This window comes from Ctenopharyngodon idella, chromosome 23, assembly GCF_019924925.1.
Source record: "Ctenopharyngodon idella isolate HZGC_01 chromosome 23, HZGC01, whole genome shotgun sequence".
Taxonomy (NCBI): Eukaryota; Metazoa; Chordata; class Actinopteri; order Cypriniformes; family Xenocyprididae; genus Ctenopharyngodon; species Ctenopharyngodon idella.
In genome coordinates, this window is record NC_067242.1 from 21,193,220 (window position 1) to 21,206,915 (window position 13,696).

At 40.0% G+C, this 13,696-nt stretch overlaps 2 protein-coding genes across 2 annotated transcripts; one reads left to right on the plus strand and one right to left on the minus strand.

Annotated features, from left to right (window-relative positions):
* On the minus strand, positions 1-6,878 carry tgif1 (TGFB-induced factor homeobox 1). The gene is made up of 3 exons (XM_051882068.1): positions 6,478-6,878; positions 4,234-4,463; positions 1-1,626 (listed from the first exon to the last, which is right to left on the minus strand). Exons 1-3 carry the CDS (start codon positions 6,491-6,493, stop codon positions 1,051-1,053), a joined length of 822 nt encoding a protein of 273 aa, XP_051738028.1. The 5' UTR covers positions 6,494-6,878; the 3' UTR covers positions 1-1,050.
* A 3,706-nt stretch (positions 6,879-10,584) lies between these two features.
* On the plus strand, positions 10,585-12,821 carry LOC127506012 (OTU domain-containing protein 1). Its single transcript, XM_051882067.1, has one exon. It carries the CDS (start codon positions 11,012-11,014, stop codon positions 12,305-12,307), a length of 1,296 nt encoding a protein of 431 aa, XP_051738027.1. The 5' UTR covers positions 10,585-11,011; the 3' UTR covers positions 12,308-12,821.
* Positions 12,822-13,696: the final 875 nt, after the last annotated feature.

Below are 13,696 nucleotides of genomic sequence, written 5' to 3' on the forward strand. Positions count from 1 at the left end.
TTCATTTTGTAGAAAACAAAACTTTATTTAAACACCGTGTGACCCCTATTTGCCACATACATTGCACAGTAAGGAGGAGAAGTCACATCATTGGGCATCATGTCACATTGGCTACTGTAAATGCACTGGTCTAAGGTCCCAAAACCTTGAAAATCAACATATTTGGTGACATAAAACCATTCTTTCCTTTTATCCTCTGAAAGTGGTCTCAACTTAATAAACAAAAAAGAAAAAACTTAATACAAGTCATGTAGTGTTCATTCTTCCAGCTCATTTGTCCAAGGTGTGTATTTGTGTGTGTGTGTATGTGTGTGTGTGTTTAGGGGTGGGGTGGGGAGCATGTGGGCACATTCACTGGCCGTTTCTACACTGAGTATTCAGAGGAAATCTCAGACTATAGTTCTGCTACATCTGAATATCCCTCAAGAGTAATGTAAGGAAAAAAAGAAACATACTAACGACAGCATCTGAAACTTTACAACAAAAAACAATACAAAAAACTGAACATCTATGAGACACAGAATGACCCGGTGCAGTAGTGATTAGAGTCTGTTGGAGAGAAAGCTAGAGTTGATAAGATACTGAGATGACCTGCCATTTTGTGCAAAAAAACGAGGCAGAATATCAGACGTGTTCTCTAAAAATGAGGCAAAATCAACAATCATAGAGCCGAATCTCTGAAAACGAGAAAGAAAGACTCATGAGGAATGGGAGAAGCGCTCATCTTCTCGTAAAGAAGGAAAGACAGGAAGTCGTATTACTGTGTTTGGTTTTGGTCCCCTGTGTACAAAATGAAAAGATACATATTTATTTACATATAAATGGAATACAAAAAAAGAACTGACTGCCAAGGCACCTTGAAATGCTTTACATAAAGGAATCCTCATCAATTTGATTTACATTTACCAAAAATAGAAATGATCAGGCCATGCTTGTTTGCTTTCTGTTGCTCAGTCAAGTTTTTTTGAACTCGCTGTGGAGTTCAGTTTTGGGGGGCAAGAAACAAACATCGATGAAGCTTTTTCATTCATCCATCCGTCTTTTCTGTCTTCAGGCGAGGAGCTGTTTGGCCTGCAGCTCCATTTCTGCGGCCCTCTTGAGCGCCACGTCAACCAGCAGCTGGAAGCCGCTGAAGTCCTGGGTGAGATCGGGCGGGGTGGGCGGCGGGGTGTTGAACAGGCCGCTCTGGGGGCTGACGTTACCCTCCCCGCGACACCCGAACAGGCCGGCGGCGTCTGTGAGCGGCAGCTCTGTGGCTCCCTCGATGCCAAGGCGTGTTGTCGTGCCGATGCCTTGTGTGCCTGTGGTGATGGTGGTGTGGCAGATGACGGAGGGTCTGGGTAAGACAGGTCCGGGTGAGGGGGGTGTTTTGGGGGACAGGGCCTTTTTGGGGTAACTGTTAGAAGTGGGTGTGTTGCTGGTCGGGTGAGGCGAGCCGGGCTCGTAACTGTTGCGGTCCTCTCCATTAGCGAGGAGACCGTGTTTCGGGGACTGGGAGTTGTCGCTGAGCATCTCACCGCCCTTGCTGCCCCGTCGTGAGATGGTGAACTGGTTGGGGTCCTTGCCGTCTTTCCGGAGCATCTCAGGAAGGAGTCGTCGCCGGGCGTTTATAAACCAGTTGCACACCTGTGCAGAAAAGAGCAGATTATGATACATTAAAATGCTAACATACTTCATATCACACTACAAATCATATCAATATTAATTTTTCAATATTTTTGTTTACTTATTTGTGCATCCATAACATATATCATGATCTACTTCTTCATTATTGGATTAAAGGACATCTAAATAAGCAGTACTTTTTTGTTTTGTTCTTTAAAACTGTAAAACAAGACAATTTAAAAAAAAAAAAATAATTACTTTTATTAACCTAAATTAAGTTTTTATTAAATAAGAACAAAAAAATAAGGCATTTTAATCAAAAATATATAATTGAGCAACTAAATATTGTAATTGTCTTATGGGATGAATAACCTCACATTCTATCTCTAACTTCTACCACCTGTTGTTATTTTTTTTCAAAGTTCAAAGCCTGTAGTCCTATAAAAACCTTTTATTTTGTTTGCGCACTGTCTTGCTCAAGTTTAAAATGGAAATTCATGAGTCTGTATTGAATTAACATGTGACAGATCTCTGACTCTATTTTTGTTTTTCCTCTTTTAAAAAGCTGAGTTGGCGGTTGAAAGCAGGAAGCTCTTGGCGGTGAGGATTTCTCTCAATCACCTAAGTAACAGTTCACCTTTATCCCTCAGATTGTTCTCTTTGTTGGGCCTAAGGGCTTTAGGCCTTAATCATGCTAATAGCGCTGTATCTTTCACGGCTCTGGTGAGTCTCACCTGAGGGGGTGTAAGATCTACTCTAATGCAAATCCAACATTTCAGTGTATAGAAAACACATGTGAATGCTTGACTTCGGTGTGCATCTCTACAAAAAGACCAATTACTTTAGTTAGTAATGGCCGACTGTTGACACCTTTGGTTTATATCAACAATTGAACTCTGCTGGCCTTTTTAGTCAATGAAGATAATGCACCACAGGCAACTGATAATTTACTAATTTACATTGAAGTTTAAGTGTAAATACACACAGATCTCAAGTCTAAAAAAGTCTAAAATTAATTCTATTCAGCTAGGAACATAAAATCAATGTTAATTTAACTAATATATATATATATATATATATATATATATATATATATATATATATAGAGAGAGAGAGAGAGAGAGAGAGAGAGATATAGAGATATATAATATTTAATAAATTGTTACAATGAAAACTATATACATTTACTTAATTTTTAATGCTGCATTTTATTTAATTTTTTAATATTAATTTACTTTTTTATTATTTTATTGTCCATTTTGACACTACACGTACAACAAAAACTTTTCAGCATGGTATATTTAAACTTAGTACACTTGCTACAACAATAAGCAGAGCTGTTTTGACTTTTACAATTCTATTCTGGCCTACTTTCCCAATACACACATTATGCCATAATGAAATAACTTGAGTTCCAACTTTTCTTTCTCAGTTTCTAAAGGGGCTGTTTTCAAGATGCAGTCCTCAGTATGGTAATGCTCCTGTATTGTCTTCCAGTGAGTCTCTTCAGAAGAGAAGCCTCTTTGGCTCTCTGGGTAATGGGGCTGTATTGTGTATCCAACGGTCTGCCTGAGCCTGGTAGTCTTCACTATGTTAATGTGTGTGTATTGTGTCTCCCTATTGTTAGTGAGACAGCTGGCTGAGCGCAGGGGAAATTCCTGGCCCAGTGTCTGAGCAAGTCTCTCTCTCTCTCTCTCTCTCCCTCTCTATGTGGCTACATCTCAGATGACTCAAAACAGTTATTCACTCATCTGTCCACAGGAATTCTCTCCATTGACTGCATTCACAGGAAGTGTTGTTTATATGACGCTAAAACTCAGCGGGAACAGAACGTGTGATCTTAAATGCAGTAGCGCTAGCGAAAAGAGCTGACTCTTTCTTTCTCTGACGTTTTTTTTTTTTTTTTTGGCCCACTGCTATTTATGACATTGAACCTTTCGGTTTCCTTCACACGTCAGTTGAACTAGACATTGATGTCAGTTAACTGCGCTCCTGTGAAGCATATAAATAGATTACTGATCAACAAAGCAGAAAACTGAAAAATTCCCCTTTGCATTCTTGACAGAAAAAAGCAGTCGTGAGAAACTTCAAACCTTCTCTGAAGCATAACTTCAGAAACTGCTTTGAGTCATTCAAATATTTCTCAAACTTTTTGACCTCATGTTTTTGTATATTATATTGTTGAATCTATTTTTATATACAGTATTTTAGATGCTTCAATCACTAAGAGCAATTTCTAAACAATAAAATGTATTTTTGTGACTTTTCCAGACATGGAAACAGTGTTGTTGTTGTTAACTAAAACTAAAACTATTATATTGTTTTTTTAATTGAAAAATTTGAAAAAAAAGAAGCTTTAATAAAATAAAATATAAACATTAGATGAAAAATTAGAAATGTTGCCTTAAAATATAAAAAATAAAAGCTGATTCAAAATATTATTAAATACTATATTAATATACAAATAATACTAAAATAATACAGCCTGGAAATCACAGTTTTAACATTCCCTGATTTTCCATAACCATGGGAACTTTGATTAGCTGCATTACATGCAGTTGTTCCCTTGTTTGTTTGTTTTTGTTCTGTACTAGGCCACATATATACACTTCTATAAATGTTCAGTACCTGTAGTGTGGAGAGATGGGTCTGCTTGGACAGCAGGGCTTTTTCCTGCTCTGATGGATAAGCATTGTAGCGGTGTTGGTAGAGCCAGTCCCGGAGTATCTGTACTGACTCTTTGGGCAGGTTTCCTCTCCTCTTCCTCTTCCCTGTCACTCCTCCATTTGAAGAGAGGTCAAGAGGCACATCCAAACTGTCCTCGTCCTCCGTCTCGCTTCCGGACATCGCCAACACACCTGTAGGCATACGAGATGAGAAATACTGCCACTTAAAAACTATGAAGTTTACAACATTATACTTTCTATACAAAAGGCTTTGAAGTATGAAGTCAAGTTGGTGTATGAGCAATGTGTTTTTAACAATCAATAAGTGTGTTTCAGGGAATGGGAATCAGTGTGTACCCATGTGTGTGAAGGAGGACAAAAGACACCCAGTCAAACATCAACCCCCCAACCCCTGCTGAGGACCCTCCTCCTCCCCCTATCTTACACACACTGTCTCTCCCTCCAAAATGCCAACTGCGGAACGCTTCACAACAGCGCCTGGCCGTCTGTATGCATGTATAAGCGTGCATCTGTGAGAGAGAGTGTGTGTGTGGCAGCTGATGTGTCACATCCCTGCTGTCAAGCGAAGCCATGTGATTCATGGATGAAGTGGAGGCGTCACAAAGACTCTAAACAGTGTCAATGTTTCATGGTGCATTTCCGAGCACTGTAAATACATTCACAAAAACTATGGTAAACATACTGCTTTGCTTTAAAAATCACTTAAAGGGCCAGTTCACCACAAAAATAAAATTCTGTCATTATTTTCTCACCCTCAAACCATGTGTGATTTTCTTCTATGTAACACAAAGGCAGAATGACAGTATCAATCACTATTCACTTTAACTGTATGTAAAGGAAAATTAAATGAATCATGACTGAGTCTCATTCTGCCTACCAACTCCTTTTGTGGAAGAAAGAAATGTGGGTTTGGAATAACATGAGGGTGAGTAAAAGATGACAGAGTTATGATTTTGGTCGCACTATCCCTTTAAATGCTGATCTGACAACTTTCCCTGCTTATGATGATAGCTTGAATGTTATTATAACTTTATCCTAAGTATCATAAACCGGTTAGTTTGTCAATAAGACGTTTCACTCAGAGAGTGCTGAAGGGGACTTTTAGTTCATGAGCACTCTGTAAGTGAAAGAAAACTTTCCCCAACTTCAGCTAGAGCGTGAGCGTGGGACTTAACGGCCTAAAAACGAAACGAGTGAAATCACGTACACGTTTATCTTTGATGTTGTGTGAGAAAACTACTGAACTTGTGAAGAGGAGTAATAAGGAGTAACTTTTGTCGTCGGCCTACATGTGGAGGAGGAGGGGGAGGGGAACCTGTTGCAAATCTCAAGACCGAACAAAAGAATGTCGCTTGTGGGACATTTCAAACTCTGTTTTTTCGACTTTTCACAAGTTGAAAACTTGTGAAATCACGTCAGATGACAGATAAGAGGTTGACACGACTTTCTACACGGTTACACGTCATAATATATGAGAAATATTAACTTGATAACAGAAAATAGCTCGGGCTCTATTGTGTGCTGTGAGAAACACGAGGTCGGAGGGAATGTGAAAGCGTCGCCTCGAGGAAGCGGCGCGAAATACACAAACTTCACAAAAGGAGGTCAGCATTTATTGTTGCACATTTAAATGTTCAGATGCAGAGAAAGCATCAAAGTAGTCGTCAAATAAAAAAAAGACACACTTGGAAAGTTGCCCTCATATTCCCAACAAAACTTGAGTCAGTGTTATGAGAAACTCTGAGCGCATGAACATTTTTTCCCAAGCCAAAGGAGTTCAACTATCACACGAAGGCATTTTATACCCACTTAAACATGCACGACAAAACCTTATTAGAGTCTTTGTGAGACTACTTAAAGTTACAGTTGTTACAATTGGTTCGTGGAACAACACTTTAAAACATCTAAAATGAACACAACTGTTAAATAAGCATGTTTGAACAAAACCAAAGCTTATATATTGTGAATAAAAACCACGCGTGTTAATAAAGCGAAACGGCTCATTGTGACAGCCCGCCAGCACATGGTGAGAAAAAGGCTGTTTTGTCTGCAGCGGAAAACAATAGCAGGCAATGCCAGACATTTTCTGTTCAACCATCATCGACAAGTTCTATCCATTTGTTACAACCACCGATAAAAATATAACATATATCGCCGCTATCACCCATATTGAGAGGATACATACCCTTTTTGGTCTTCATGTCCGTCAAAATTCCCCTTTTCACGTTGGCAACAAGGAGGTCGATTCTTCCTCGCTTTAATCACACACAACTGTATTATTCCAGATTGTTACGAAGTATCGAGCGAAATATTTCTTTTTGTCGAGGAATCGCCGCGGAGCGCGTTTTTCATTTGTCGGAGACGCAACACATTGTCGGGTACCTGGGACAGGCTGCGCGTCTCATTCAGTGTGTTTGATGTGGAAACTGGGTGACAGCTATCTTTGACAGCTGCGTGACTCAACGCGGTTAGATCCTCCCCCTCCGAGGGCAAGAGGGAAAAATCTGACATCAGACATACAAAAAGGGTAAAAAGAGACCGAAAAGGGCTTTTTGACAAACCGATTCGAATCTTAAACGTGTTTAGAGAAAGATCCAACACGAGGGATGTGTTTGTGGAGACGTGTTTTGGACATTGATTTGGATCTAGTTCCTGCACGTTTCCCTTTAATGACTGCGGCAGAGAGACAGGAAGCTGGTTTATTATGAATGTAGGTTAACATTACCAAGAGGCAGACACATGGCAGGGATATATTTGGGGCTGCTTTCATCAGCATACTTCTGTTAGGCGCCCTACTCCAAAACAATATTTTTGGTTGCGCTGCGTTGCATTTTTGACTGAGATGTTTGAGTGTTACTCGTGTTTATATGGCAAAAAAATGTGTTACTGCAGGATAGTGTTGATGTGTTATCAGGTGCAATGCGGCATTTATTTCAGGTGACAGATGTCCATGATGCTGTTGCAAGCTTGAGAGAATCCTAAGGAATATCCGGTTCCATTAATTATTCTTTTAGAACGTTTAAAATGCGATTCTTATCAGCTATAAGCTACAACGCCCTCAGCAATCTTAAATGATGGCACGATTTCAGATTTCATCAGAACAGATAGCTACAAAACATTAGAAATCAGTTTAGCATAATTCTTGCTTCAATATGTTTACAGTTTTTAATTGACTTCTCAGACTTTTTAGAGGAACGCTACCCAGCAGGCTATATTAAAAATACGAACTAAACAAAACTGTAATTTTATAAGACACGCTACCGCTGAATATTACAACAATGTGCGCTTTTAATTTAATCTTACAAGTTTTGAGTAGCCTAAAACATAATACATAGGCTATTGAAAGTTTTGACGTTGCGAAAGAAACTTGTTGTTTAGTAGGCTAAGTGAGTCAGAATAATTAAAGTGTTTTGATTCACTGTAAAGAACCAGCCTTAAGAATCATTCGACCGGGAACTGAACTATACACTGGTCAAGTTGAATGTGAGTGATTCACTGAAAAGAATCAGCTCGTAAGAGTCATTGGTTCTGGAATCGGACTACTCTGTTGGCGCTGTACGTGTTTTCAATTCATTAAAAAGAACCGACTCAAAAGAGTCATTTGTTCAGGAGTCGGATAGACTGGTCGCTTTATGTTTCGCGCTTTAGATTTAGTAGTAGCGGTGCTACGCTGCTAATTAGTAGTGCAACAAAAGGACGGTTTTCCTAATGCTCGTTCGAAAACTTTTAACGAAATGGAACGTCATGAACAAATTTTAAAAACGGGGTTCTAAGCTCGGTTCCCAGCACAGCCCTATTTGTAAGCCGTGCGTGATGCTTCCTGTTGGCGCAGCGCTGCGTGATATCCAGTTGACCGTTGGGATTATGGTTGTAAAGCAAGAATCGCTTGTTTCTTCAGCTGTCCTGGTGACGCGTCCCTAATTCAAATCACAGCAGTCTCAGAATTCTTAACGCTGATTATCTCTCTTGCGTATGGAGCCCTATGTTCATCTGTTGTTGTTCCAACTAGGCGCATAATCCAAAACGGTTCAGAATTTTAGCGTCAGATAGTGCTCAAACGCACAGTGTTCAATGTATCCGTCACACATGTTATTATACATGTGTCAGAACATACATGATTCAGACACAGACCTTTAAAACCAAGTGTAACTGCTTGTCAAAACACTAAGGCACATGGCGGCAAAGGCTTAGAACGCAGTATTTGGAGTATGTAGATATAGGTCAGGTCGTTGACTTTTCCATGCGAGGCGTGCATGCGTCATGCGTCTGGCTGGCCTTAATTCTCAATTTACTGTTGATAAGAGCACAGGTTACTCTGGACTATACAGGCGTAAACAATAGCCCGTGTCTACACAATCCTATATGATTTCAGAAATCTTAACATTGCATCGTCTATGTTAAAGGAAACAATTAAAACTCGGTGAGGTAATGTCTTTATGCTGACTGGCTCAACAATAGATGTGAGAAGACGTGATGATTCACGATTTCTCATAAACCTGACACAGCTCACTTCGGATTGTGTAACACATCACAAAAAGGCGTGTTGCTGTTAGCCGATAAACAGAGACCAATAGCTCCCCCTGGCGTTACATTGCGCAACTGCAGGCGTGTCATTCCAAAGCGTCATAGAAGCATTTGACTGCCACCTATTGGTAAAAATGACTTGCTAATGACTTATCTTTTATATACAATACCAAACCGATATATTTTGATTCTAAGTGAAATAAATTTACCCATGTTGAATACCAATATTAAATGTCCTAAATGTCCACCGCTCTTAATCTCTGACCTATACGCTATACTATTAAATAGGCAGTACACAGTGATCTCTTTTATGAGGTGTATGAGGACATGAGATATTTCCCTTTCAGTGACACAAGCATAAAGGGACATGAGAACATGGCGGAACTATGTATGACACTTATGTGGAAGCTATTTAAAACTTGTGTCGTTTCAACTTACCTTCAATTTAAACATGATCTGTTCAGTGACTTCACTTCCTCTGTATTCACCTTAGATAGATAGATAGATAGATAGATAGATAGATAGATAGATAGATGACTCTGTAGAGGACATCAGGACCCATTTATTAAGATAATAAATTAAAAGACATGAATAGGCCGTTTTTAGTTTTCAGGCTTTTTTTTAATCCAAACTATGTATAAAGATGTTTCTCAACTATGTTATGAAAGATATAACAGAATGATTTGATATAACATCTTACTTTATGCATGTAAACATGGCCATAAATGCTATTCCCATTCTATGAAATGAATCTATACACTGTATCTAATTTGCATTTTAATGTGGTCTTGAGGCAACATGTAATGAAAAAAGAAGTGTAATAATTGGGAATATTTTAATAAGAATATCTCATATTTCATAAGAACATTGATATTCCTTATTCACTTGTTGTGTCTCCAATGCCTGATATCCCATGTTATAAGTCCTGGTGTCCTCTACAGAGGTCATCTGTGAAATCCATGTCCTGTTTTGTAACAGAAAGTCATATTCTGATTTGAAACCCCATAACGTTTTCCTGAGATGTTGATTTCTGACAAACAATTTGAAATTTAGTCTGATTTAAATGATAATTTTAAAATATCATATTTCATAAGAGTGCTAAATTTGATAATTCAGTCATTTTTAAAGACCAAAGAGAGGGGGTTGTCATGGTTACACCTCCAAACATTTGGTATCTCTGCAAAGCTCTGAATCTGCTCTTTACAGGACATCCAGACTTGACATGTACTATGGTCTCAGGAGGATACAGATAGATAGATAGATAGATAGATACATACATACATACATACATACATTATAGATATACATACATACATAGATACACATAGATACATACGTAGATAGATGATTGGGAACTATGAACCACCAAGGAACTATGAAAGGACTTCTAACCCACAGAACAGGTGTGGTGTTGAGACTCTCTCTGCAGAATATGATGTCATGATGGATGAGGTCATGAGTCAGAATATTCAGGAACTTTGGGATTAGGGGACTAGTTTTGTGTGACAAAATGTTCACAATTCTGAAACTCTTGGTGTCAAATTGGAGTTTAAAACCATATAAGGGAAAACGAAAGATGAAAGCTACAATGAGCAAATTATTTGCGTTACTTTAATGAAAAAAGAATTGGATTGAAGCTTTGGGTTTATGCCGCATCGACCTGACGTAGATTCCCCAGAAAAGTCTTTAATATGCTTAAGTCGTTTTTAGCCAACTCTTCTTGATAAAGTAGGACCAATGAAGTTTTGTGTGAGGCGGGACTTCCTCGCTGTGAGAGGCAGTGTGGTCCTCAGAGCTGTATGGGAACCCGCGGCCTCTTGGCAAGCTGCACGCATTCCAATCTGGCGACGCCGCCCTGACGCGCGCGCACTAGAGTAAACACGGACAGAAGCGAGAGAAACGCCGAGAGTCCCAGTGACACATCACATCTTTTGCATTCCCACGGGGTGCGGGTCGTCTCCTCGGCCCGGGCGGTGTGTCAGAGACTCGGGGTCCGGTTACCAGTGCTCGCGCTAAAATTAGGGTTGCTTTGGGGTTGACGCAAGACAACTTTGTGGCAGCGGGGAACGAGGATCCATGGAAACGAGCCCTACACATTCGCTGCTATTGATGACAGAGTGTATTTTTGGACTGTGTTGTCATCATTCGGTAACAACGAGGCCAAAGGCGTATTGTATAAAGGGAGGACGTTGAAAATGCACTTGTACAGCAGCGCGTTAACACACTACCCCGGCTCCTCTCGAAAAGTTTCCGTAACTCTCACCAGTGTCGCTAATAACGCAACAGCGGCAAGTTCCAGTTCTTTGGAGGTGGCCAGAAACGCCGTTAACGGAAGCGCCACAGAAGCTCACACGGAATATTTGTCTGGAGGGGAACCGACTGACGCGAACATGCCTGCTTTTTCATGTTACGAGGCCACCTCGATGAGGCCAGTTTTCTACACTTCTACCGCGGAGATTATCATCACGCGACCGGATGGTGTGGAGAGATCGGTGCCTATTCACATCGTGAAGGAGCCGCGCACAAACCGTAGACCTCTGGAAACGCACTACAAACGGGTTTCTTACGCAGTTAACGGAGATGATCATCACCACTCTGATTCCGTCTTGGATTTAGATCCCAGAAGAGGCATTTTTGAGGATGACAACGATGAGATAAGTGATAAAAAATCAATCCTCTACGATAGGCATTTTGATAATGACAGTTACAGAGTTTGTGAGAGAAGACTGGAGCCATGTTTACAAAATGATGCCACACCCTCCAGAAATTTTGAAACTATACAAAGACCCTCAACTGAAGCTCTTAAAGACCCAAAAAGGCAGGAAAGCGTCGAAGATGACAATCCCGTCTTTGAGCTACGCATCCTTCAGGAGCCCACTGTGACACCCAACAAAAGTGACGTCGACAACAAGGTTACCCGTTACTTGGCCGAAGTGGAGAAACAAAACAAATACCTCCACGACAGGCAGAAATACCGCTTTCACATCATCCCAGATGGGAACTGCCTGTACCGGGCCATTTCCAAGGCGGCTTACGGGGACCAGTCAATGCACAAGGAGCTGAGAGAGCAAACCATGCACCACATCGCCGACCACCTGGAGGAGTTCAACCCTATCATTGAAGGCGACGTAGGGGAGTTTCTGATCAATGCGGCACAGGACGGTGCATGGGCTGGCTATCCAGAGCTGTTGGCCATGAGTCAGATGCTGAATGTGAATATCTACTTGACCACTGGGGGTAGCGTGGAAAGCCCGACGGTATCAACCATGGTGCACTACCTGGGCGAAGAGGACTTGTCTAAACCGGCCATATGGTTGAGCTGGCTTAGTAACGGTCATTACGATGTGCTGCTGGACAGCTGTCAGCCCAACCCGGAGTATGACGACTGGTGCCGTCACACCCAGGTGCAGCGCAAAAGGGACGAGGAGTTGGCCAAGTCCATGGCGGCCTCCCTTTCCAAAATGTACATTGAGCAGAACGGTCTACACTGAAACCGACGGACTCAATCAGAGAATGTACCTGGGGATACTGTAACTCATTCTGATGTTTCCAAAAGGATTGCACTTTGATTCCTCGCGTGATTAAATATTGCCTTAATTTATTACATTTCTATCCTTTATTTTTCCATAAATGTGTTGAAGTGCAGTGCACAAGATGATTTGTGGTGTGATATGTAAAATAAGGACTGTTTGGGTCTGAGTGAATGTTTCTTAGGCTTGATTGCATGTTTGTCTACAGAATTTGAAGTCTTGTATATATATTTTTTCAGTATATTGTTTTGTAATCTGTGCAGAACTGTTCATCAACCTGAATGGAATATGTCGCACTTACACAAACATTTCCAGCAGTTCTTGTCAATGTTTATGTGTGTGTATGTATTTTTTCCCCCCTGTAGTCCATCACCTGCACTGCTGTGTTATACACTAAACTGATGATTCTCTCATGTTCAAGTGCCTGAAATCTACTTTACAAATATGTATTTTTGAATAAATTCTTTTCAAGCAATTTTAAAACTTGTTTATTTACATAAAAAAAATCTAAAAAATAATTTACTCACCCTCATGTCGTTCAAACATGTATGACTTTAATTCTTCTGTGGAAGACATAAAAAGACATTTTGAAGAAACTTTATGTCATTTATAAGGGTAAATTAATAATAACAATGATTAACGATTAACCTGTAACAACATCAAAATGATTTAAAGGGTTAGTTCACCCAAGAATGAAAATTCTGTCATTAATTACTCACCGTCATGTCGTTCCACACCCGTAAGACCTTCGTTCATCTTCAGAACACAAATTAAGATATTTTTGATAAAATCCAATGGCTCAGTGAGGCCTCCATTGACGGCAAGTTAATTAACACTTTCAGATGCCCAGAAAGCTACTAAAGATAAATTTAAAACAGTTCATGTGAGTACAGTGGTTCAATTTTTTTGTTATGAAGTGACAAAAATACTTTTTGTGCACCAAAAAAAACAAAATAACGACTTTATTCAACAATATTTAGTGATGGGCGATTTCAAAACACTGCTTCATGAAGCTTTACGAATCTTTTGTTTCGAATCAGTGGTTCAGAGCACGTATCAAACTGCCAAAGTCACGCCCCCAGTGGTGAACCATTAAAATTTCGAGGTGTTTCGAAACTCTTATGATGTACCGAAGCTTCTTACTGAAATCATGTCACTTTGGCAGTTTGATACACTCTCCGAACCACTGATTTGAAACAAAAGATTCGTAAAGCTTCGAAGCTTCATGAAGCGGTGTTTTGAAATCGCCCATCACTAGATATTGTTGAATAAAGTCGTTATTTTGTTTTTTTGGTGGATTTTATCAAAAATATCTTAATTTGTGTTCCAAAGATGAATGAAGGTCTTACA

What these genes read in the sequence shown, in the direction of transcription:
- tgif1 (XM_051882068.1), bottom strand. An exon ending in CCCATCTCTCCACACTACAG is followed by an intron (nt 1,627 to 4,233) that starts GTACTGAACATT and finishes TTTTCTGCACAG; the next exon opens with GTGTGCAACTGGTTTATAAA.
- LOC127506012 (XM_051882067.1), top strand. Translation starts at nt 11,012, where the DNA reads ATGCACTTGTACAGCAGCGCGTTAACACACTACCCCGGCTCCTCTCGA.